Here is a 26307-nt window from a genome sequence, read left to right as displayed (position 1 = left end):
TTTCATAGAAAATTTTTGTTGTTGGTGCTCGTGTTTTTTTGGTGACTGAAGTAGGTATGTGGTGATAACACCTGCTGAAAGCTAAAATTGTTGCTCATTCATTTAGATATTTGAATAGAAACCCAAATTATTTTCTGTAGAAAATTTTTGCACTCCTCATTTATGTTCCCTTGACTTATCACTCCTTGTGGTAATAGAGAATCTTATTGTCACAGATTTTCATGGGGGTTCTTAAATTTCTTAAGTGTATATCAGCCTTACCCCCCTCCCCCACCAGCTCAGCTCACTGTAGGAGCATGTGGTGATGATTATTCACTTAGTGAGCAACTCAGAGTGTCTTTGCTTCCATGTGATACTGCTCAATACTTAGGTCAGTTGAGATAAGTGTACTTGGAAGATGGCCATTCATTTCTCTAGTTTAGATCATGGGGTTCTTAATGTGGCATATATGAATAGGCTTTGGGCTAGGGAGGTGGTCATGATGCCCGAGAATCTCTGCAAACACACATACACACGTGTGCACATGTCTGTTTGTACACTTAGGCAGCAGTTTTGACAGCTTCTTCCTGTTCCCCCTTCCCTATAAATTGATTCTCTTTTATCAAGCTCTGCCTTGGTAGTCAGCTTTTTGTTGAGTTGCTGTAAGTACCTAATGAAACTCTTTGATTGATTTTTCAAGGAAGATGTTTTCAATGATATTATTTGCTCATTAAGGGTCCTCTTTCTGAGCATGTGAGAATCTCTCTAGTCTCAGGATAGGTGTGGTATACCAGCTGAATACCTGGTTTACTTTCATCTCTAGGCCATTGTAAATTGTGTGACAAAAAGTATTTTCCTATTAACAGTGGCTTCTAAACAGCTTACAGCCAAGTTATGGTCCACCTTTAGAAAGTACATAGGATAAAAAGTTTAGTGTATTTAACTTCACTTGTGCCTGCATCTTATTTTTCCTGCTCTTTCCTTAATCTATATTTTTTTCACTTTTTAAAAATAACTTTTTTACTGATTTCTATCACATTTTTATTTACTACCTTGCATTATTTTTACCTGAAGTGTAAATAAACAAATAACACTTTTTCTTTTGTCCTCCGGAGTTATTGCTCTATTTCCTCACCAAATTCTTATACCCTTCAGGTCTTATTTGTAGACATGCATTTGCATTCTATTCCATTTACTTCTAAATGTTTATCTCTAGACCTGACTTCTTATATGTACTCTAGTCTTGTATTTTGGGGAGTGCTTTTAAGACAAACCCTTACTATCAATATACCTGTTTCCTCACAAACCAGGTACCCGATTGCAGTCATTTTTGTCACAGTTTTCCCCTTCTCAGCCTAGAAACTTTATCATTTATTTATTTTTCTTAATTTTCTAGATCAATTTTATCATTGCATTTCACAATGATTTCCTTTGAAATGTCTGTTATAGTCATTCTACTTTCCTTATTCTTTTAGTCACCATGTGTTTCTGCACTATTTGGCCCTGCCTCTGATTTCCCTCCCATTAAGGCCAAACCACTCATATAGTTAGCCTTCTGAGCCCGATCTTCCTGCTGCCTGCCTCAGTGAGGTCCCTTACCTGTTCACAGATTTGCAATGATGGTCTGTTACTTACTGGTGTATCCCTTATTCTAACCATTCCACAATGTAGTTGAGTTGTTAAATGCAGTTGAAAAAAATGACTTTATAAGATTATCCACTTTGCAAAAAGTCCTTACTTTGAAGAGGCTACTATAAAATATCTATCAAAGGACTGGTGTGGTTAAATGCTCTCTGAGAAAATCCAAATCAAAAAGTTTTATGTGAAAGACTTTTAGAGCTTAGATCTTAAAGTAAGCACCCTTAGAAGATATTGAGATAATTGAGATATTTTCAGATGAGACATTTCATCTCTTACTGTGGTACTTTGCCCTGGAGATTTAAAGTCCAATTTTTGCCTTATTGACAATAGCCTTATGCATAGACAACCTTCTTCAAAGTCAGGATTTTTTTTTTTTTTTTTTTTGTAAAGTGTAGCAAAGACTTTGGCAAGAGTGTTTTCAGATTATCTACTGCAGGATTACCGAACCCGTTATGGAATGGTCCTCTCCTCACACTATTTAACGGCCTTATGGGGCAGGGTGGCCATCCTGCTGTCCCACTAAACCATCCCATTATGCCACACAAATCCGTTTTACTTCCCACTAGGGCATTGTTTAGTGCAATGCAACAGTAATTTAATGCCACCCTAGTGGCCTCAGAGAGTTACTGATACACTGGCAGGAGAGCTTACATTTTTTCTGGGAGTGATTTATATATTGGGAGGAACTGGCTGACCTGCTATATAACTTTTTTGCACAGATTAAACCTTAGGATCATCTAGTGGGCCCTTACTGAGCATTTCTCACACCCGTGCTTGCCAAGAAGTGTGTTAGGATGTGAGCAGACTTACTATTCCTGCTTAGATAGTACAGATGCATTTGTATGTGTGTGTTGTTTTAATATTCACTCACAACCTTCTGCTTCTGTCTCATTTTAACATGTTTCTGTAAGATCCAAAGTTGTCTTTTATCCCTTCTTTCTTGGATAATAGTAGCATATAAAGTTCCTAGTATATTTATCCTATTAAATATTCTTATTTATTTATTTTATTTATTTATTTTTGCCTGCTTTGGGTCTTCGTTGCTGCACGCAAGCTTTCTCTAGTTGTGGCGAGTGGGGGCTACTCTTCCTTGTGGTGCGCGGGCTTCCCATTGCAGTGGCTTCTCTTGTTGCGGAGCACAGGCTCTAGGGCGCCTGGGCTTCAGTAGTTGTGGCGCACAGGCTTAGTTGCTCCTTGGCATGTGGGATCTTCCCGGACCAGAGATCGAACCGGTGTCTCCTGCACTGGCAGGCGGATCTCAACCACTGCGCCACGAGGGAAGTCCCCCTATTATATATTCTTAAAACTGACCCTTAGTTTCACACTTTGGGGGAGAGTTGCATAGTTATCTTATTCCTGATTTACAACACTATAAGCTTTTATAAACCATTCTTTTTTTTTTTTGATTAGCCATTCTATATTGGAGTTGGTAGAGTGTTGTAAAATAGAAATTGGAAGCTTTGTTTTGGTTCTTTTCTTGACAGATGATCTCATTACTGTTAGTTTTAAAATGCAATATGAATAGATTGTCTGAGGACCTCACCAAATTTGAAAGATTTGGGGATTTTCAAATTAGTATTTTTATAGAGGTTAGCAGCATATTAATTAATGTTTCTTAAGTTCATCTCTTATCTACTTAACTTGTATATAACTGGTTCATTGTTTTCTTTCAGGGTGTGTTGCAGTTTTTAGTCATTATCAATATATTTAACACCCAGAGTCCATTTAGATGTATTATTGCATATAACGTGTGCTTAAAAAGACATAACCTTGTTAGAGGCATCTCTTTTGTAATTAGAATGATGCAGTTATTTTCATCTGTGTATTTACTGACTTCATGTTAATTCTCATTTCAGGCATAAACTTTTAAAACGTTGTGCAGTAGGACCCAGTCGACCTCCCACAATATCACAACCAGGGTTCAGTGCAGGACCATCATCATCTTCATCTTTACCACCTCCTGCTTCTTCTAAGCACAAAACAACAGAAAGACAGGAAAAGGGAGACAAGTTGCAAAAGAGACCCTTGATACCATTTCACCATAGGCCCTCTGTGGCTGAAGAGTTATGCATGGAACAAGATCCACCAGGACAGAAGCTAGGCTTGGCAGGGATAGACTCCTCCTTAGAGGTGGCTAGCAGTAGGAAGTATGATAAGCAAATGGCCGTGCCTTCCAGAAATACAAGCAAGCAAATGAATCTGAATCCTATGGATTCACCTCATTCCCCTATTTCCCCTCTGCCGCCAACACTCAGCCCTCAGCCACGAGGTCAGGAAACGGAGAATTTGGACCCACCATCTGTCCCTGTGAATCCGGCCCTCTATGGAAATGGGCTAGAACTCCAGCAGTTGTCTACTCTGGATGACAGAACTGTCCTCGTAGGCCAAAGACTGCCTCTGATGGCAGAGGTCAGTGAGACCGCCTTATATTGTGGGATTAGGCCCTCGAACCCAGAGTCATCAGATAAGTGGTGGCATAGTTATCATCTCCCATCCATTGATGATGCTGAGTTCCGGCCTCCAGAGCTCCAGGGTGAGAGATGTGATGCCAAAATGGAGGTAAACTCAGAGAGCACTGCATTGCAAAGGTAAGGTGACTCTCCACCCCACCCACATGATCACCCATCAGAAGCCCAAGGCCGTAGGTTCCCAAGAATCAGGGCCTTCAGATCCAAAATTGAAGAGGCCTTTCTTCACCATTCTAGACTCTGCATTTGGAAAATGTTTAAAAGTCAAATGCTTTATCCATCGTGAGGTTTAACACACATGTCATTATTTAAATGCTGGCATAAAAAGGTTTCATCATAGGATTAGCTATACTAGTATCGCTTTATTTTTGGCCTGCTGTTTGTTAATCAAAGAATATAGCTTTATGGGACCTTCCATGTTGTGGTCAGTGCCCTCTTTGTATGTTCACACTTTTAAGGAAGGCTTTGCATGCATTCAGGTATGTATCACGCATCTAGTAATAATACTTCAGAGTGCTTTTGAGCTACCCATTATTCTAAACAGTTTACACAGATTATCTCATTTAATTATTGCTACCTTAATTTCATAGCTGAGAAAGAAACTAGGGTCATGCAGTTAGTAAATGACACAGGTGGAATTTGAACCTGGACAGTCTTGTCAGAGCCCACCTATGCTCTTAAGTGGAATCCATAGAATCAGAGACAAAAGTATATGTTCTTGATAAAAGCTACTGAGATTTATTTAATTGTGAATACAATCTCTAAAATACACCTGTAGGTGAATATTTAGGTGTTTTTTGTTTTTGTTTTTTTTGTGGTACGCGGGCCTCTCACTGTTGTGGCCTCTCCCGTTGCGGAGCACAGGCTCCGGACGCGCAGGCTCAGCAGCCATGGCTCATGGGCCCAGCCTCTCCGCGGCATGTGGGATCTTCCCAGACCGGGGCACGAACCTGTGTCCCCTGCATCGGCAGGCAGACTCTCAACCACTTGCACCACCAGAGAAGCCCTTTAGGTGTTTTTTTTTTTAAGTTTAGTTTAAGCTTTACAAATGCTTTAAATCATAAAATGTTGCTTTAAAAAAAAATCTAATCTCTTTATGTTTCTTGCTTAAATTGTCATTTGTTTTCTATTTCAGACTCTTAGCACAACCTAACAAACGGTTTAAAATCTGGCAAGACAAGCAGCCCCAGATGCAGCCACTCCACTTCCTTGACCCATTGCCTCTATCACAACAACCTGGAGACAGTTTGGGAGAAGTCAATGACCCGTACACCTTTGAGGATGGTGACATAAAATACATCTTCACAGCGAACAAAAAATGCAAACAAGGGACAGAGAAAGATTCCCTGAAAAAGAATAAGGTACCATTTAACATAGAGAGAGTCCAGCCTGGTGTGGGTTTCAGTCTATGTCAGTACAGCACATGTGGGAAGACTTTGGAGGCAGAATGTTTGAGATAGTCTTGCCTGATTGCTCTGTCCCCATATTCATGCTCTTGGTACTATTGTATCGAACAGCGTATTGTTCCTTTTTATGTCATGGCTCACCTTTGTTCAAAAGTCAGCCGAACATAAATGAAGCCTCATATTTTCCAGGCTATAGCTTGTACAGTGCATGTTTCCTCTCATATGCTAATTCTTGTTGGCCTATGCTCCCTGCTTATTTCTTTTTAATTATTATTCCAAAATACCCAAAATGTAAGAAAAAATCTTGGTAACAACATCTCCTGTTTATTGAGCGCTCACTGTGTTTACTGTGCTAAGCGCTTTACCTCTATGTCTCTCTGAATTAATACCAGCACCACTCCAAGACTGTGTCAGTATAATTGTACTGGTTCCATTGTCATAAAAATGAGTACTGTGGGTGTCTGCTGTCTTTAGCCTTAAGTTTTAAAACATTCTAAAATATTGGGCCATTTAAAGAGGTATTCTTAAGAATAGAGGAAGTAAGACAAAAGGGACCAGTATAGTTCAGGAGAATACTTCTTAGAGTCCTTTACAGAGATCCATCTAGATCCAAAAAGCTTGAAGCATAATTCAACATCCAAACTACTATATTAAAGGCAGCTTTTACCACCATAGCAGGCCTGTAAGCACATGCCACCAGTACCATGAGGCATAAAACCCTGACTGACCCAGATTGAGGGGAAAGCGTGGGAGTTTTTGGTTCGGTTTAAATTCAGGGAAAAGGACATATCTTTTATTTCCTTTGGTTGCATAGACCATGGTTTATCATACTTGTGCTCATAACAAGTTCCATTCTACCCTCTAATTCTTTGTGTTCTCCCTCATATTCCACACTTTGGGTTGGTGTTCATGTGTTTTGTTTGGCTGAATTTATTATACAGTCAGAGGATGGATTTGGTACCAAGGATGTCACTACACCAGGTCATTCCACGCCGGTGCCTGAAGGGAAAAATGCCATGTCCCTTTTCAGTTCTACTAAAACAGGTGTGTACAATGATTATTTGCCTCACTTGGATTGTTGCTAAAATAAATGCGAGGGAGATGCTTCTCTATTTAAAATTATATCCTTATTGTAATAGCAATAATTTGATCTCATCTTTAATCTATTTTTCAGTTCCTTTCAAAACTGATAAACGTATTTGGCAGTAATTGTCGCTAAATTTAACCGAAAACATAGGGAAACAGTTGGCAGGCAGGGCTTGCTCATTGTCCTCTCCTCGCTCCTTCTCCCTTGATGAAGTCGCTCATTCTGTGCCTTTTGCCTCCTTTCCCACAGATGTTCGGCAGGATAGTGCTGCTGGCAGGGCTGGCTCCAGTAGCCTCACACAGGTGACAGATCTGGCGCCTTCCCTTCATGACTTAGACAACATCTTTGACAATTCTGATGACGACGAACTTGGGGTGAGTCTGCTGTGGCTACACAAACAAAAATTCACTTAAGTGCATGGACTTATATCAGTGTTTCAGTATTTCTTTATAGTTTGGTCTACTGGATTGGGGGCTCTTACTTCAGGTTCTGAATGTTCTTCAAAAACGTTTGTATACCTTGAAAGGATTCTAAAAGTTATTAGTGTAGTCTGTAATACCCCTTGGGTTTTGTTTGTTGGTGGCTTTCTTTCCATTAGTGTTATTCCTGTTGTAAATATTAAAATCTTACACATTAAAAAAAAATCCTTCTCAATATCATGAGACTAACAGGAATGTATTATGTAGTCCCTTTAGCTCAGATTTTAAAAATAATGCCCATATAACTTTTTATTCATCTAATAAGTCATAGGTTAGTCAACATTTTGAGAGAGATTACAAGTATGATCTATATACTTTTTAGGATTATAGCATCGTAAGTTGGGAAATAGAATTTATACACATAGACGTTAAATAATACAAGGCGTCATATGATGAAAGTGACAGATAAGAATTTATAATTCTCTGGAGAGTAACTGAGCTAAGTCAGGAAATTTGTGTCCTCGTCCTCCTAACCAACCCTGTACCTTTGTGCAAATAAAAGTGCCTGTTATCTCTGGGGGACCTAGAGATGAATAAGATAGGCCTCTCTTCAAGGAGGTCAGTTTATTAGTTTATTTTTCTTTCATTTATATATTTACTTTCCCATCTATCCAGTTTACATGTATTCGTTAATCATTTATTGATCAGTTCCTTTGTGGCAGGTACTCTAGGTTTACAGATACAATTAAATTACCACTCTTAATACTTGAGATACCCACAGACTTCAGGAGAAATAGCATATAAATAAAGTTAAAAATATACTGAGTCCTGTGAGGGCAGTAATTGACCTGAATCTAAAGATGCTACATGTTCAAGTGCAATATGACAGGCAAGCAGTATCTAAGTAAAGGCTTGAAGGTTAAGTAGGAATCAGATTTCTACAGCCCCTTCTCACTTTAAAATAAAATGTATCCGATTAACAGATATTGTACACCATTACTATTCTAAGTACTTAGAAGATGAGATAATAATGACCTCAAAGAACAAAATTGACTTGAAATGTGGAACGACTAGGTTAGGGGGAGGCAGGGGAGGAATGTTACTTTGAGCCTGGAAGGAGCCTTGGTTAAGCTACAAGAATGAACTAGCTGGGCTTTGGGGGACACTGTGCACATGGATCTGTTTTCTGAATGGAGGGTAAAGATTGGTGGGACTGGGAAGGTTTGTGGCCACTCTTAAGGCTTTAGACTTCAAACTGTGCTGGTAATGTGCCCTTCTGGAGGCTGCTGAGTGTGGAACTGACCTGGTAGAAGTGAGTGTCGTTTTCCATCAGTCCGATACACAGAAAGCAGGAGTACTATTTGGTAACTTGTTGGATTGAAACATGAGGACCGAAAATCGGGCAGTGGCTGCATGAAGGGAAAGGACATGGCAATGTGAAAAACTTTAGTAGAAGAAATGACACGTTTCCTTATTCTGTGACCCAGGCATTGGAGATCCTTTTTGAACTTGACTGTCTCCATTAAGCCATGCATTATCTAGGATTGGTTTTAACAAGGGCTAGTTCAGATGCTTTGGTGTGGGGACGGTGGGAAGAAAGTATGAAAAGTAAAGGAATCAAAGGGAAGTAGGAAGGGAGATGTAAGAAAAGAAAAGAAACAAACCGTAGAGTAGCCTGGTTTCTGTTCACAGCCACCATCCCTAGTGATTGCTGTGCTCTGAGCCATTGTCCTTACTCTCTGTATAAATTATGAATTACTATTGGACTAAATGAATAAATGTTTACTCTGTTGTTTGAATGTATTGTTAGTAATGTTAATATGCAAAGGAGATTGGACATTGTTTATCTAATTTTCATTTCTCTGAAATGATTGTTTCTACTTTGAGTTCTAGCCTGACATTTAATCAAGGGAACAGTTTACCTTAGAGTCATTTTACTAATTCAACTTATTAGTAACTGGAATTGAGAGACTGTTGTCCAAGTTTTCATCTCATAGGTTTTAAAGTTAGTTTTATATGTTTCAACTCTATGATATTGAATAAGTGTACATAAATAAAAGACCTTCTATTTGTGAGAATCTTTTTGCTTTATTTTATCTTGCCATCAGTTCATTTGAGTTCTTAAAGATAATCTTGCTTACTAAAGGACTTAATTTGTTTTGAATAACAAATCAGAGAAAAACCTTCTCTGTGCATTTCAATAATTTTGTGAGATAAGGTTATTTTTCATGAAGATGAACAGTAACTGTAGAAATAGGAATAGGAGATATGTATTTTTTTGTGGTGAAAGATAAAAGAATAATAGTTTGGGGAGGGCTTGAGGTCCTCCCTTTTAGCTGCCTGCTTCCAAACAGAAGGAAAACCAGACTGATAACCAATCACTACTTGGAGGCACCACCCTAATGTGATTACTGTGTCCCTGAAACTGCGTCTCTAATGACCTGGGTGGGAAGATTTGCTGAAGGTCTGCAAGCTCTGCTTTGATGGCACAGTCTGCTCTCACCAGATCCATGACAAGAAGACTCAGTCAGTCTGTTTCTCATACTTGACAAGCTTGTAACCATCTCTTCTGTGTCACTGTCTGCTGGTATTTCTAGAAGTTCACCTGATGAATGCTATGTAAGGAAGCATCTTTCCTTTATTTTAAAATATCAATAGGCGTACACTCTAAGGAATAGTGGACTCTCACCCTACTTACATACAAATGTGTTGCTCCACTTTAATAATAATAATCTGTTCTTAGGCTGTGTCACCTGCACTACGCTCATCAAAAATGCCTACAGTTGGGACAGAAGACCGACCTCTTGGGAAGGATGGAAGAGCTGCTGTTCCTTACCCACCAAGTAAGAAAAGGAAACTAAGCTTCAGCTCACTGCTTATAATTTACATATTGTGTTTTCATACTCAGTGGTGCCTTGTCTGAGATTCCCCTCCTTCCCCTCCCCCCATTTTAACAGAATACTGGCAGTGAATTAAAACTTGTATAAATTGGTGTTCCTAAGGTGGCAGGCAGCTGAGAGACCCATTTAAATTTGAATTCCTTTTCCTTTTGTTTTCAAATTAACTTCTGTGGTTTAAAATGTGAAAAAAACATGTTTTAGGTTTATTTTTGCAATAGCCCTTTCCTAGTAGGATAAATGCTGCATAGTGGTTTTCAGAGCAATATTCCACTGCAAGAGCTTGTGTAAAATGTTTCAGTTTTCATAAATTTAATTCACACAAGGATAATGAATGTTTGTTTTCTGTGGTCCTTTTTCCAACAGTTACTGAAGTTTTTGTGTTTCCTTAAGAGATCAACTAGTTTTATTATGTATGTGGACAAAAAGAGAAACTGGCTTTTCTCTACTTATTCTTTACCCTAAGAAACATTCTACAAGAGAAAAGAAAGTCAGGATAGCTTATATGGATACTCTGAAGCTGAAACACAATTCCATTGCAAATCATTCTTTAATATCTTCTCATTAATTCAGCTGGTAATGAGAACAAATTGAGGGGAAAAACCACCATGTCATAGGGATGAGTCAAAAAGTTTTATGAACCTATAAATGTAGTGCTGATTTACTCAAATGTAGAAGTGTGAAGTATACAGAGATTGGATTTTGACAGCTTTAGTGGATCCATAGCTTTTTAAAATATGCAAAGCTTTCTCAAGCATGACATGTATGAAAATGAATGATGATAGCCAGCCAGTTGCTGTAGTTTTTTTTTAATTAAACATTTTTCTTTTTTTATTACTCTGCACTGCAGAATTTTACAAACATGAAACTCACAGATTAAAAGAAACATGATTAAAGTAGATTCATCTGGAATAGGGCAGATGAATGAATTTTTCCCTTGTATTTATTAACCAGTTGCTCCTGCTTTTTTTGACATTAAGTGATATGTAGCGATGTTAAATGTTAAAATGTCTGATAATTTGTCCAAGATTATTTACTCACAAACCATCCTGCTAGTAAGTGTCATTACCCAGTAAAGTATATGGTGTACTCTCTCTTCTTTCTCTCATTTTTATTCCAAAAGAAATTGTTTCAAAAAGAAGCTACTCAGAATTTTATGATAAAGTACAGGTTATAAAAATTAATGAATTTGAAATATAGCAAAAATATTGGCATGAGGAAAATACAGATAAACCAAGGTCAAGAGGATCTTATTAATGCCTCAAAGTATGTGTGTATAAGTGTGTGTGGGGGACACATACATAGTATTTCCTCCCAAGACATGGCAATGGAAATAGCATGGCAAGAAACTATCATCTCTGCAGTAGCTTACTGTACATGGAAATGGAGAGACATATAATATGTAATGTCTAGAATAGCACCATCCAGCAGAAGTGCAAGGTAAGCCACAAAGGAGGGCCACATAAGTAATTTTAAATTTTCTAATAGTTACATTAAAAAAGTAAAAAGAATCATGTGAAATTAATTTTAATAATATATTTTAACTCAGTGTATCCAAAACATTGTCATTTTTATATGTAGTCAGCATAAAAATATTGAGATGTTTTACATTCCATTTTTGTACTAACTGTTTGGAATCTGGGGTATATTTTATATATGCAGCTCATCTCAGGTTGGATGGGGCCCATTTTGAATGCTCTGTAGCCATGTGGCTAGTGGATACTGTGTTGGACAGCATAGATCCATAATTATTCATTTGTGTATATAATAATGAAAGAAAGTGACACACAGTATCAGTGAGGTTTAGTTTAGTATCAAGTCTGTGTTAAGATAGTATTGTGTTATATTAATTAAAACAAGTGTTTTTCTTGGGTTTTATTGTTAACCAGTCACTTACGAATTTTTGTCTTTGAAAGCATGTCAGTTTTGAAGTATGGGTCTTTGAGGAGGCAAAATGAAAGAGTTGGACATTTTATTCTACAAGAACACTTACTGGGCTTCCCTGGTGGCGCAGTGGTTGAGAGTCCGCCTGCCGATGCAGGGGACACGGGTTCGTGCCGCGGTCCGGGAAGATCCCACATGCTGCGGAGCGGCTGGGTCCGTGAGCCATGGCCGCTGAGCCTGCGCGTCCGGAGCCTGTGCTCCACAATGGGAGAGGCCACAACAGTGAGAGGCCCGTGTACCACAAAAAACAAACAAAAACACTATTTGTGAGGGACTCTGCTAGGTGCTCTGGGCTGGGAAGAATACTGAGAAATTAGTGATGATGCTTTTGTTGGAGGGCTTCAGTCTTGTGCATAAATACTTGATCTTCAGAATAGGAGATGGTTGGTGTCCTTAATGGTGAGCTCCTGCTGAAGGGCAGTGAATCTTGAGGATAGGTGGGTATAAGTAAGTGGAGCATTGTGGGAAAGACATGTCAACTCCAGTCCATCCTGGTAGCTGTTCCCCACACTCACTTTAGTCATTTTATGGGAAGAAAATTGAACAGGCAAGCCATGTATTTCTACTTTGGAGGACCAGAATGTTTCTCTGGGTTTCTATTTTCTTTCTGCCTTACCCACTTTGAGTCCAGTTCCCTGTTTTTCATCTCAAAACTTCTTTAGGTTGATTTCTTTTCAGAAATTCATTCCCTGTGACTGAACAGCATTTCCATCTTTTTCTAATCAAACCAAAATTGGGAGGAAGGACTAATTACCGCTGACTCTCATCACTTTTTGAGTGTTTAGATGTACCTATAGCAAAGTGTTTACTTCAGTGCATACTTTATCTCATTTAATGTGCACAAAAAAATGAGGGAAATATTATTCTCATTTTGTAGATGAGGAAATTGAAGCTAGAGAGGTTAAGAGTCTTCCTGAAGAATATCTGATAATAAGAATGGTGAAGACCACTTTTTAACGTGAATCTCTGGCAGGTGGAATCTCATTTCATCCATGCTTTTTGTGTATGTTCTCTTTTACCTTTGACAAAAATTACCAAGGTGGCTGAGGCTTTGAAAACTGAGATACATAACTGTGTTAGGTAACATCAAAGAAGTTGAGCAGCCCTGAATGGAAAATGCCTTCATTACATTTCTTAGGGAAGATTCTAAAAATTTAATAAAATAATTTGAGGATAAAATTTTGTACCACAGCCCAAATATTTAATAAATTAAGGAAAGGCTATGTTTAAGTTCACTGTCATTTTAACTCAAAGTGAATTTATATAGTTTCATATTTTCCAAATACTTTGTTAATTAAGATTTGTCATGTAATATGAGTTTGAAGATTTTATGAAGCAGACTTGTGGTTTAAAATACACCACTTACAAATTAATTTTATATTAAAATTGACCAGTAGCTGCTCTTTGGCTTGGGAAAAGGTATAGGGACTAAAAGTTAAAGATGATGAATGTATTTCAACTTTATATTTTGAATGTACTTCAACTTTATATTAAAGTCTTCAGCCTTGTTTTAAAAAAAATGTGTTGATCTGGTTGGTGCTACATCTGAAGAGCTGTTTTTCAGCCACAGAACTTATCAATTATATAGTCTGTCCAATGGTTCTATGATAGTTTCTGGCTTGGCTTGTATCCCTAATTCTGTGAATTGTTGTATGTTCTTAAGGGTAAAATACTGTCACAGCAAGGTGACTTGAAGATCAACTTGGGGGGTGTAGGTTTTCTTCTTCTTTTCTGTCTTTTAAAAATTTTTTTCCATAGCAGCAGCAGGTACCATTTTGTCTAATGAAATCTCATACAGAATTGTATTGTAGAAAATAAATAGAAGTGCAGCTTCTCTTAATGGAAGTGAAAGTTTAGATCTGAAACCTTGCCTGTTGGCCTTGTTCTCCCCTTGTTGGCCCCTGAGGCCAAGAGAGGGTAAATTATTCAGGATTATATAATTGTTTAACTAGGAAACATGGTAAAAATCGTCTAATGCAGAGGTTCTCACCTTTCTTCTGCTCCATATCATGGAGGCTTTCCCTTCCCCCCATAAACAAAGGAAAGAAAGCAAGCCTAATGAGAATCACACATCTAGTCAAGCCTTCCCTTTTAGATGAGGGAACTGAGGCCCTGAGGGAGGAAGTGACCAGACCACAGCAGCGCTGTGCTGGGAGCTCGTGGGTTGGGGAACCCAGCCCACTGCAGCTTCTCTATACAGCTCTCCCTTAGACTCTAGCTCAGGTCAGAGCATGGTACAGCTATTCTTTATTAATTTCTGATTCAGAGCTGTAAGTCATATTAAGATCTGTCCAGTGGTTACTATTTACCTGTTTAAATATTGAAGTTGCTAGAAAGAGCAATGTAATTGGAAATTGGGACACCAGATATGATTCCAAATCACTGATTTGAACTTGTGGCTACAAATGTGTAAATAAATTTGCTGTACAGGACACCCCCTAGTGGCCAAATTTCACAACCGCAACTTGCATTTCATTGCATACACTCCTTAAGAATCAGTTCCTTAATGAGACACTATTAGTGATGATGGTTAACCTAATGTATATAACAATGATTTTTTTTTAAGGTTGAGAATCACTGATGTAAGTATTTCTTAAAAGGTACTTTTTTTCCCAGCTGATTTTCAATAATTGTCTTTTGGTTCTAGATAGGATTATTAACCCTGACTATGAAGTTTCATCTCCTTAGATTTTTCAGGGAATCAGCTGTTGGAAGAAAAAATGTATGTTATGTAGACTTTGTTCACATAATTAATGTGAAGCCAAATCATAAAGCATCAAGAGGATAGTGATAAAGTTGCAGCAAAGGATAATTTCCTGCTGATGGCCTTCTTCTTAGATACTTCCATTATTAATAGTCTATTATGTAACTGATATGACCATTCAGTCAGCATTATTTCTGATGCCAACTAGAGGGCCTGGCTATGAACTAGGTTGTTTTCTTTTTTTTAGAAGTCAGGCCTGTTACAAATTTTTTTTTCTTATTTTTTATCTTTATTTTTTTAGCAGTTGCAGACCTGCAAAGGATGTTCCCCACCCCTCCTTCTTTGGAACAGCACCCTGCATTTTCTCCTGTGATGAATTATAAAGATGGAATCAGTTCAGAGACAGTGACAGCGTTAGGCATGATGGAGAGCCCTATGGTCAGTATGGTTTCAACACAGCTTACTGAATTCAAAGTGGAAGTGGAAGACGGGTTAGGAAGTCCCAAGCCAGAGGAAATAAAGGTAATTGCCAATATATTAGTTATACAAAGACAGGGTGGTTTGAAAGCAGATTTTTATACAACTTCTTTAAAATAGTATTGTCTGTATGCCATGTATGCATAAGTTCCTAAGAGTTCTCTGATTTAGGTCATGAGGTAATTATAGTGTTTTGATTAAGTTAAAATTTTGGCTTTAGCATTTTTCTGTTGATCAGATAAAAGAGAAGTATTAAATTATAGTGATTTTTGTTGCTATTATGGTGTGTCCTAAAGTTGTTTACCAGCATTATCACCGGCCCCACTTTGTTGTCACAGGACTTTTCATATGTGCACAAAGTTCCAACTTTACAACCTTTTGTGGGATCCTCCATGTTTGCTCCACTGAAAATGTTGCCGAGCCAATGCCTGCTACCTCTGAAGATTCCTGATGCCTGTCTGTTTCGGCCTTCGTGGGCAATCCCTCCTAAAATTGAACAACTGCCCATGCCACCTGCAGCCACTTTCATTAGAGATGGCTACAAGTATGTGCTGGGATTGTGTCGAGTTATCTGCTGTATTTAATATGATTTTTTTTTAACATCTTTACTGGAGTATAATTGCTTTACAATGGTGTGTTAGTTTCTGCTTTATAACAAAGTGAATCAGCTATACATATACATATATCCCCATATCTCCACCCTGTTGTGTCTCCCTCCCACCCTCCCTATCCCACCCCTCTAGGTGGTCTCAAAGCACCTAGCTGATCTCCCTGTGCTATGCGGCTGCTTCCCACTAGCTATCTGTTTTACATTTGGTAGTGTATATATGTCCATATGTCCATGCCTCTCTGTCACTTCGTCCCAGCTTACCCTTCCCCCTCCCCGTGACCTCAAGTCCATTCTCTATGTCTGTGTCTTTATTCCTGTCCTGCCCCTGGGTTCTTCAGAACCTTTTTTTTTTTTTTTAGATTCCATATATATGTGTTAGCATACAGCATTTGTTTTTCGCTTTCTGACTTCCTTCACTCTATGACAGACTCTAGGTCCATCCACCTCACTGCAAATAACTCAATTTCGTTTCTTTTTATGCCTGAGTAATGTTCCATTGTATATATGTGCCACATCTTTTTTGTTTGTTTTTTTGTTTTGTTTTAATAGTTCTATAGTGATCTTCTTTTTTAAAGTATTTATTTATTTTTAACATCTTATCCTTGCCCTGGGGCCATGCTAATCTTCTCTGTATCGTTCCAACTTTAGTATATGTGCTGCCGAAGCGAGCACTGTGCCACATCTTCTTTATCCATTCAGCTGTCGATGGACGCTTAGGTTGCTTCCTGATTTTTATCTTAACTAAATATTTACTTTAAATGATGACAGCATTTCATTTGAAACTTTCCTTTATTGGCCATTCATGTTTTTGTGCATATTATTTTCTGTTGAAAATATACGTTGAAAAATTTTCTAAACTAAATTTCATATACATGGAAAAATTAAGGTTATTTGTATAGAGAACCATGATGTTCATGGTCATTCAGTGTGAAATCAGTGTCTATCACAGAATCAAGCATTAGTTAGAGTGGGTAATATTTTTAGGGTGATGGTGGTAAGTACTTTGTTTTATATAATTTGATGATTTCAAATGTGTTTACTTAAGGCACTTTAAAATGAAGTATTCACATGATAATTTTTCTGTTACTGACACCATGTCATGTAAGAAAGTAGCAACAGAGTGGTGCTATGATACGGGGGAAGGAAAAGGAAGTGTTTATTGTAGCTTAGACATGTTTCATACTGTCACCAAAAAAGTTCTTACTGCAACAGTGTAGAATCAGTTTCCCCTTTGAGTGATAATTTCTTAATAAAATAATTTAAATTCCATAAAATAAAAAGCCACAAACTCAAATTTCTATCAGGACCAGGTAAGCAATATGTGGATGAAATGGGCTGGGCAAAGCAGAAGACTTGGCACTACTGATGCTCGGCGTCATTGAGAGAGGCAGTGGGAGCGAGCAGGGTCAATGATGAACTGTTGAGAGTACACCCCTTTTAAAGGGACTTTTTTTTTTTTTTTTTTTTTTTTTGCTATTCAAATACAGGGAATTGGAGACCTGGAATTAAATGTGTCAATGTATTTCCGTTTTAAAAATGCTGACAGTTGCGAATTCCCTGGTGGTCCAGTGGTTAGGATTCGGTGCTTTCACTGCCTAGGGCACAGGTTCAATCCCTGGTCGGGAAACTAAGATCCTGCAAGCCATGCAGCAAGGCACACCCCCCCACCCCCCCGGCAAAAAAAAAGAAAAAGTGTTGACAGTTAATCCAGAGTTACATTCTAGTAGCTGAGAAAAATTTATGATCTAGGTCCAGTCTGTGGGCTACTTCTTTGTGACCTCATATAAATATCATCTTGATGAAATCAAGTTTAATTTTATAAACAGGCTTTATGCTTGTGTATATAAAGTCTGTATGGGAATGAAAAAGTGTGGCAGAGAAGTGGTTTAAAAGAACCTTAGACTTGGGGAAGTACAGCTATAGGGCTGTACAGTCATAGGGCTCAGATTCCTGCCTTTTTTGTTTAGTCTCTGTATGGCCTTAAATGACCGTTTTACTGGGTCTTCCCTTCTTTAAAATGGGGTTATCTTGCCCTACTTCCCACTTAAGTTTTTTTCTGAGAACTCTGAGTATTTCCACAACCACCAGCAGTGTGAAAGCATGTGTTCAAAAGCACCCTGGATGGGAGGGCCTGGCTAGTTCTCTGCTGCTGTTCTCCAGTTGTGCCCTAGCTTATTTAATCTGAGACTGGTCCAGCACAGCTAGAGCGACTAGCACACCAGGAGTTAGCAGGCCATTTGCAAGTAGTGCAACAGCTTCCGAACCCATTCCACAGCTTAATCTCTTACACACACAAGCTTCTCAAACAGTGACATGCAACCCATTGCTGTATGATGGTTTCAATGACAAATAATTTAGATCATTGTTTAGATCTATCAAATCTATCATTTGCCACCCCAAAGATTCTTGGTATTCTAAACTGGTGCTGTTAATAGAACTGTCTCTGATGAAATAAGTGTTTGTATCTGCACCTTCCAGTGCGGCATCCACTACCCTTACGTTGTAGCTGTGCACCATTTGAAATGTGGCTAGTTGAGATCAAGACTGAATTTTTATTTAAGTTGATTTAAATTCATCACATGGGGGTAGTGACTACCTTACTTACTGGACAGGACAGTTCTAGGCTATGGGAAATCCTCCTGCTGTGGCCTCCATCGCCCTGGACCCCCGCTTTATCACAGAGCACACCAGCACTCACTTGATGCCTGTCATACTTGCTATGAGCTAACTTTTCTTCCTCTTTTTCACTGTTGCGTATGCAGCCTCTAGCATGGGTTTGGTACTCAATTCATTTTTATTGAATGGGAAAAGTCAGGTTACTGTACAAGATAAACCATTTTTACTGCCTCGGGAGGAATTTTAATTATTTAGGTTTTCAGTTAATCGTCATAGTTCTTTTTGTGATCTGAACTGCATAACAATTTGGGGGTTTTGTTGAACAGAAAAATTTGAAAGGAGTCCAATTAGACTCATATTCCACACTTATTATTTTGGTCTCTGAGATAGCAATGATTGCTGATCGAGGTTTCTGGGTCATTTGTTCTCTGTACTACAAGATACCACTGTGCCTCAGATTTAACATTTCGTTGCAGTGACTGATTTGGATTTTCGGGTTGATAAGTTAGGCATAGCTGATTAAAAGTCATAAGAAAATGATTTGAAGAGCCATTACTTTATGACATTCTTCTTTCAAATTATAAGTGAATAAATACGTACTTTATTGGAGGAACATTAGTTTAAGCACAGTATTAACAGATTTCAGAAGAATTTTAAGTATTTAAAAAATCTATTTCTTTTGATACCTTCTAACTGGAAAGAATAATCCTGCGCTGTTTTACATGTTCATCTAAGAATATATATCAAGAAAATTTTATTACAATAATAAAATAGCAGAACATTGCAGACACTGTTTTGTTTTCCATGTGGCTCTTCCAAAAAGAAGTCGCTGCTTATGAGAAAATAGGTAGCACAGTGTGATCAGTCTCTGGGAGCTAAAAATAATTGTGCTATATAATGCATGACATATTGAAACATAAAAAATGAACGAATTGCCTACCACCCTCCAGAAATCTGTTAGAAGTTTGGAAACTGTGGTGCAATATCTATACTTCTGGGCAGCTACTTAACTAATACTAAGTCCTTTTAGCAGCATGTGTAGTATTTGTATTAATTGTAATATAGTACTGGCCAGTGGGTTTCCTAAAATAGAATTCCCTCATGGTCACTCATTACTATAAAAATGGCTAGCCTAGATAGGACTACATTTTGGAAATTAGAAAAATGTTAAATTTTCATGTGCATTTGATTATAACTACTTTAGAATCATATGTAGATTATAGCCTCAGAGAACAAGTACACTGGCAGAATTTCAATTTCAAAAAATGACAAAAATGTAATTGCAAATTAGATGGAAATTTCATCCTATGGTCTTCTAGCTACTTTGGCATCTGAGCTCAAGTGTTAAAGTTCTATTTAGTAGTTACAGGTTTTCAAAACTACATTGCCCAAATCCAGCATCATGTTTTCTTGTAAAAGTAGTTACAGTTCCCTCAAAAGATTAAGATGAGGCTTAATAGAAAACTGAATAAACCAAGTGATAATGTGCATAAATAGGAAATGCACAGGCCAGGTTGGGGTGATTATGTGTGTATTCCAGCACCTGTGACCGGCCTCCCGTTCTCACTTGGTGCTGTCTCTTTGTTGCAGTAATGTGCCTAGTGTCGGGAGCCTAGCAGATCCAGATTATCTGAACACACCACAGATGAACACCCCGGTGACGCTGAACAGCGCTGCCCCAGCCAGCAACAGTGGAGCAGGAGTTTTGCCATCTCCAGCAACCCCTCGCTTCTCTGTCCCCACACCACGAACCCCCAGGACCCCAAGAACTCCCAGAGGAGGGGGCACTGCCAGTGGTCAAGGGTCTGTTAAATATGACAGCACCGATCAGGGGTCACCAGCCTCTACCCCCTCTACCACACGGCCTCTTAATTCTGTGGAGCCCGCCACCATGCAGCCAATTCCTGAAGCTCACAGTCTCTATGTGACTCTGATTCTTTCTGATTCCGTGATGAATATCTTTAAAGACAGAAACTTTGACAGCTGTTGCATCTGTGCCTGCAACATGAACATCAAAGGGGCGGATGTTGGGCTTTACATCCCCGATTCTTCCAATGAGGACCAGTACCGCTGTACCTGTGGGTTTAGTGCGATCATGAATCGCAAACTTGGTTACAATTCGGGACTCTTCCTGGAAGATGAGTTGGATATTTTTGGGAAGAATTCTGATATTGGTCAGGCTGCCGAAAGGCGCTTAATGATGTGTCAGACCACCTTCCTTCCGCAGATGGAAGGAGCCAGAAAATCCCAGGAGCCACCGATAAGCCTTCTCCTCCTCCTGCAGAATCAACATACACAACCTTTTGCTTCACTGAGTTTCCTGGACTACATTTCCTGTAACAATCGCCAAACTCTTCCCTGTGTGAGCTGGAGTTACGACCGGGTGCAAGCAGATAATAATGATTACTGGACGGAATGCTTTAATGCCTTGGAGCAGGGTCGGCAGTATGTGGATAATCCCACGGGTGGCAAAGTGGATGAAGCGCTGGTGAGAAGTGCCACTGTGCACTCTTGGCCTCATAGCAACGGTAGGTTTCCCAGAATACAAATTTGCTTTGAAAATTGTCTTGGTGTGATGACAACTTGCAAACTTTCTTTACTTTGTTATATATGACAAAATTTTAAATTTCATTTATTAAAAAATAGACATAACTAAAGTGAGAGCTATCTTGGTATCACCCTACAGTTAAGAACGGGGAGATGTTTTATATTGAAACACATTTGGAGAAGAGTAATTATTTTGTGGAAAAAAAGTTGTCTAGATTATACAAACTGATAATTTGCATACCCTTTCATGTTTAAGTCTATGTATTCTTCTGGGTCGAGTTTCCATGATACTTCTTCCAGGAAGCCTTCTATCCATTTACCAGAGTATTTTCTCTTTCCTCTGATTTCCCAGCATTTTGTGTCTCTGGTAACAATGATCACATTTTACTTTGCATTGTGGTTACTGGGGCACGTCACTGTCTTAAAAACTCCAGTTGATAGGGCTTCCCTGGTGGCGCGGTGGTTGAGAGTCCGCCTGCCGATGCAGGGGACACGGGTTCGTGCCCCAGTCCGGGAGGATCCCACATGCCGCGGAGCGGCTGGGCCCGTGAGCCATGGCCGCTGAGCCTGCGCGTCCGGAGCCTGTGCTCCGCAATGGGAGAGGCCACAACAGTGAGAGGCCCGCGTACCAGGAAAAAAAAAAAAAAAAAAAAAACTCCAGTTGATAAACGTCTTTGGAGTTGGGCTGTAAGAGTGCTGAGCAGCCTTGCTGTTCCCTTTCCTTATTGATTCACTATCTATGCTATAATGTGTCCTGAAGGGATACAATGGTGAATGAAAGGGACAAGGTACCTGCCCTCAGGGACTTTCTAATCTATTTTGGAAAATGGATAAGCCTTCTCCTCCATCCTCCAATTAAATAATATGCTTATTTATTTAATTATTCGAATCAAATAAATAAATAAGCATATTATTACAAACCATTATAAGTGATGAAAGCACGGTATGTCAGGGGACACTTCCTTGAAGAAGCAGTAACATTTGAGATCCCAACGATGAGTACAGGTTAACTGGGTGACGAGGGAGGGGGCGGGGAGCCGTGTCCCAGGCAGAGGAGGGGCGAGTGCAATGGCCCAGCGTTATGTAGAGCGTGGGGCCTTCAGAGAACTCAGAGAAGCCTAGAGACCAGCAGCGCTAGCTTGTCAAGAGCCTTTTGAGACATGCTGGGCACTTGGTCTTCATCCGAAGAGTCTCAAGTCAATGGTGGGTTTTACGAAGAGACATTGACATCAGATTTGTATAGTTAGGAAAAAATCTACTCTATAAGGTGGACTGTGGATTAGAAAATAGCGAGAATGGATTTGAGGAGACTGAGAAGTTCCTGCAGTAGATGAAATAAGAAACAGTAGCTTGGCTCTGTGTCCTAGCAAAGGAGATGGAAAAGAAGTGGAAACAGTCAAGAGATGTTTGGGAAGTATTATTGCAGGACTTGGAAATGGGTTGGATTTGGGGGATCAGGGAGAGTGAGATATTAAGGAAGACACCCAGGTTTTTGACATGTATACCTGGACGGACAGTGGTGTCGTTCAAAGACAAGTGTACTGGGAGCTTCCCTGGTGACACATTGGTTAAGAGTCTGCCTGCCAATGCAGGGGACACTGGTTCGATCCCTGGTCCGGGAAGATCCCACATGCCGTGGAGCAACTAGGCCCATGCACCGCAACTGCTGAGCCTGTGCTCTAGAGCCCGCGAGCCTAGAGCCTATGCCCCGCAACAAGAGAAGCCACCACAATGAGAAGCCTGCGCACCGCACCGAAGGGTAGACCCTGCTTGCCACAGCTAGAGAAAGCCCGCACACAGCAACAAAGACCCAACACAGCCAAAAATAAATAAAATTATTTTAAAAAGATGAGTGTACTGGAGGAATATCAGGTCTGGGGAGAAAGGTCATAAATTGAGTTTTGGAAGTTTTAAAGATTTCTCTTGAGATATCCAGGTAGAGGTGTCAAGTAGACACTTGGGACTTCATGACCTGGAGCGCAGGGGAAAGGGAGTATATGGCACGTAGATGATAACTCAAGTCAGGGGCTCGGAGGAGGAGGAGAGCTCACTGGGGAGGAGGACTGTATGGAAAGAGCGGAGGGCCTGGGACAGAGCTTTACTGAGTTCTGCCATGTAACCAAGTTTCATGAACGAGAGTGTGGTCAACAGGCATTCAGATTCAGCCAGGCTTTTAAGATAAGGATTAAACCAGTCTTTTGACCATGGTAAGAGCTGTTTCTGTAGACAGGTGGGAGCAGAGGCCAAGCTGGAGGAGTCTATGTGTGAAAGAAACATGGACCCTGCTTCAGAATAGTCGTCAGTCTTGCAGGGGAGAAGGTTAGATAAGCAAGGAGACTTCTTGGAGGTGGAGACTCCTGAGGAAGTATTTCAAGGGTTATACTCATTTTTATAACTGCTTAGGTTTAAGTAGAGTACCTTATACTTAGCAGGCCTTTAATTAATGTCTGCTGCATGAATTTATGAATTAAAGTCTTGCCCCTAAAGAATTGTGGGTGATTATCTTAGGTGGCTTCTTTTACTAGACAGTGGCCTTCAGGTAGAAAAGCAGTCTGTGTGGGTGGATCAGTAGTGGCATCTTTGGATATGAAGAATAGCACATTTTTTTGTAGGCGAGATGTGGGTTCCAAATTCAGATGCTTAAAACTACCAGACAGATAATGTAAATGAATGATGTGAAGATCCAGGTTTGCAAAAGGCAATGACCTAAATTGTGTCGTTTCGCAACATACTTTCTATTTTGTATGCACAGGAATAGAGTTCACAAAGAATTACTTCTACTTTTATTTTTCTCTAACCTGTGGTTCTCTTGGTGTGTCATTTTCCTACTTCTGTTAGAGCCATGGGTACAAGAGGTACTTTACTTTTTCCTTTCCTATAAGAAGAAAAGAAGCACAGGCTTGAAGATCAAGGTGATAAATGCTGCTTCAGTCTCAGGCCAGCTGGGGTGGGGGGAGGCGCGGGGGGAGCGTCAAGAACTGTCTGAAGGGGACAGCTACTCCTTGGCTCCAAGTGGTGGTCATCCAGGAATATGATGGCCTCAGCCCCAGGGCTGTCAGGCAGTTTTCCAGTTTTTCAAGAGAAGCTGGAAATCCAGATTTGCATATGAAATTTCCTGAGAAATTCGTTCCAGATTGAAAAACAAAAACTCTGTGCCATCAAGTTGCAGCCTGTGTTTGATGTGGGGACACATCTAAAAATGTCTTAAGACCCCCTTAAGCACCCTGTGGTTCAGATTTAGTTGGTAAATAAACCACAGATTTCCATCCATGCCACTTTCCTAATCAGCTGGAAAAGCAAGAGGAATGAAAGGTCTTTAGGAACCCAGCTGTGCAGATTCATAGCTGACCATCTCCAGCTTAAGTAGTTCTTTCTTCAGATCTTTTTGAGAATTTGACGAGCATTATGGACCTTCTCCCTTGGGGTAAAATACACCTGTGCTCATGCATGCATATGCAGTTTGGGGTGGAGTTTCAGAGGTTTTTCAAATTCTAGGTTAAGAAACCCTCTTGCAGGAAGAACATGTTCTGAAACCATGAATCTCCTACCTTCCTCTCTGTACAGATGAATTTCAGGCCTGTCAATGCCTCTGCCCTGTTTTCACGTGCCTCTGCCTGTGTAGAAGGTCATCTTTCTCTTTATGCATTTTGTATTTTGTGAAAATATTTTCATTAAGAGCAGTTTTTAAAGTTTTTAAAAGCTTCAAGTTCCTTTTTCCCACTCATCATATAATCAAAACATGGATTTTTGTAAATAAAAGTAATTAAGAAACTAAAAGTAAGAAACAATAATTAAGAAATTTTTGCCGCTCTCTTTTCTTAAGAACAACCTTGGAAACAAGTCTGTATGATTTTTAAAAGTCAGGCCTATCTACCTTTCCACTTTTAGGCAGTCCTGTAGTTAACCTCTTTTATATAGAGTAAACTATTTTCCCTTTTATTATTTCCAATAATAAATGATAAACTATCTTCTACTTTAGAAGATTGTCTTTCCTCTTGACTCCTAAGTCGGGTATTTTAGAATCTACTGTAAGTAGACCCTGCTGCCAGTGATGTCTCTGTCGTGGAGTATAACTGAGGTCCACAATGATGGCAAGAAGAGGAGTGTGCCAGCCCCCCTTTATGATTTCCCTTCCTTTTCATTTCATTTCTCTTCCAGTGCTGGACATCAGCATGCTCTCCTCCCAAGATGTGGTCCGTATGCTGTTGTCCCTGCAGCCCTTTCTCCAAGACGCCATCCAGAAGAAGCGCACGGGCAGGACCTGGGAGAATATCCAGCACGTGCAGGGACCACTCACCTGGCAGCAGTTCCACAAAATGGCAGGACGGGGAACCTACGGTAGAATCCTTCCCCTGTTTAAATTCCTTCAGATTTTTGTTCTATGAAAAGCAGCTTTAGTTACTGTCAAGTCCTTCCCTCACTGACAAAATAGAACCTTTTTCCTCCTGACTATTAAGTTTTATAATCTGCCTGTTTTCCAGTAGTCAGTTTTGGAGATAATTTTTCTAAATGTCTTTGGCATAATCAAGGTCAGTGGGGCAAATAATCCCTAAATAGACCATTTGTTAGGGTCTCCTTATCTTCATGGTCCTCACTGCATTTTCATCTGGGTGAACTTCTGAACTAGTTCTGTCAACTTCTTCATAGTCAGGATTATAGTGCTTATCTTAAAGGAAATGACATAGTGCTGTTTGGAAAACTAACTTTAACCTGCTCTAGTCTGCTCTCTGATCTTACTGAAACTTTATAAGCATGTTCTGACTCATTTAATTAAGGTTCTTCATCAGGGGCCATTTAATTAGAGGATTTGAAGAGTACTTTTAAGAGTATCATGTCAACCTACAATAAAATTTCTGATGCCAGAAATAAGACTAATGCACCAGAGAATTCTCAGTTGTCGAGGTTGTGGGAAACAGACCCTGAAGCACTTTCCTAAACTGCAATCTTGTTTTAGGTTCTGAAGAATCTCCTGAGCCGTTGCCCATCCCCACTCTGCTGGTAGGCTATGACAAGGACTTCCTCACCATCTCGCCATTCTCCTTGCCATTTTGGGAGAGGCTGTTGTTGGACCCATACGGGGGCCACCGTGATGTTGCCTATATTGTGGTGTGTCCAGAAAATGAGGCCTTGCTCGAAGGAGCCAAAACTTTTTTCAGGGACTTGAGCGCTGTATATGAGGTGAGAAGGATATGAAAGATGAAAATTGTTTGTATGATACAAGTCCTCAGGTTGTTTCTAGTTATGACTAAATTTTAAAGAACAAATATTTTCAAAGTAGGACTCAAAGAAAATTTTCACATAGTTGGAGGATGAAGAAAAGGATTACATTGGCAAGTTTTTCAAGGAGTACATTGCTTTCCCATCTTAGCTTTTATATTTTATTAGATTTAAAGATTTTCCTCTACCAGCCTTACCACCCATCTTAAAGTCCCGTCAGCTGTTTTTTCCCCATTTATGTGCTCAAGTTTAAAAGTATTACTCACCAGGGGATAGTGGTTGTTCAGAAGATGAG

The 26307-nt window shown here is 39.5% G+C and overlaps 1 protein-coding gene across 4 annotated transcripts in view; it reads left to right on the top strand.

Annotated features, from left to right (window-relative positions):
* The window catches only part of MED13L (mediator complex subunit 13L), a 290790-nt gene that overhangs the window by 239449 nt on the left and 25034 nt on the right, over positions 1–26307 (top strand). For 3 of the 4 annotated variants that reach the window (XM_079942816.1, XM_079942818.1, XM_079942819.1), the window contains exons 10-19: positions 3477–4208; positions 5224–5449; positions 6436–6538; positions 6831–6955; positions 9744–9843; positions 14847–15067; positions 15361–15566; positions 19839–20776; positions 24954–25133; positions 25750–25973. In XM_079942816.1, the coding sequence (XP_079798942.1) occupies positions 3477–4208; positions 5224–5449; positions 6436–6538; positions 6831–6955; positions 9744–9843; positions 14847–15067; positions 15361–15566; positions 19839–20776; positions 24954–25133; positions 25750–25973 (3055 nt within the window). The remainder of the gene's footprint in view (positions 1–3476; positions 4209–5223; positions 5450–6435; positions 6539–6830; positions 6956–9743; positions 9844–14846; positions 15068–15360; positions 15567–19838; positions 20777–24953; positions 25134–25749; positions 25974–26307) is intronic. The other variant, XM_079942817.1, reaches the window with a different exon arrangement.

This window comes from Stenella coeruleoalba (genome assembly GCF_951394435.1).
Source record: "Stenella coeruleoalba genome assembly, chromosome: 14".
Classification (NCBI taxonomy): Eukaryota; Metazoa; Chordata; class Mammalia; order Artiodactyla; family Delphinidae; genus Stenella; species Stenella coeruleoalba.
This window is presented reverse-complemented; position numbering and strand designations above follow the sequence as displayed.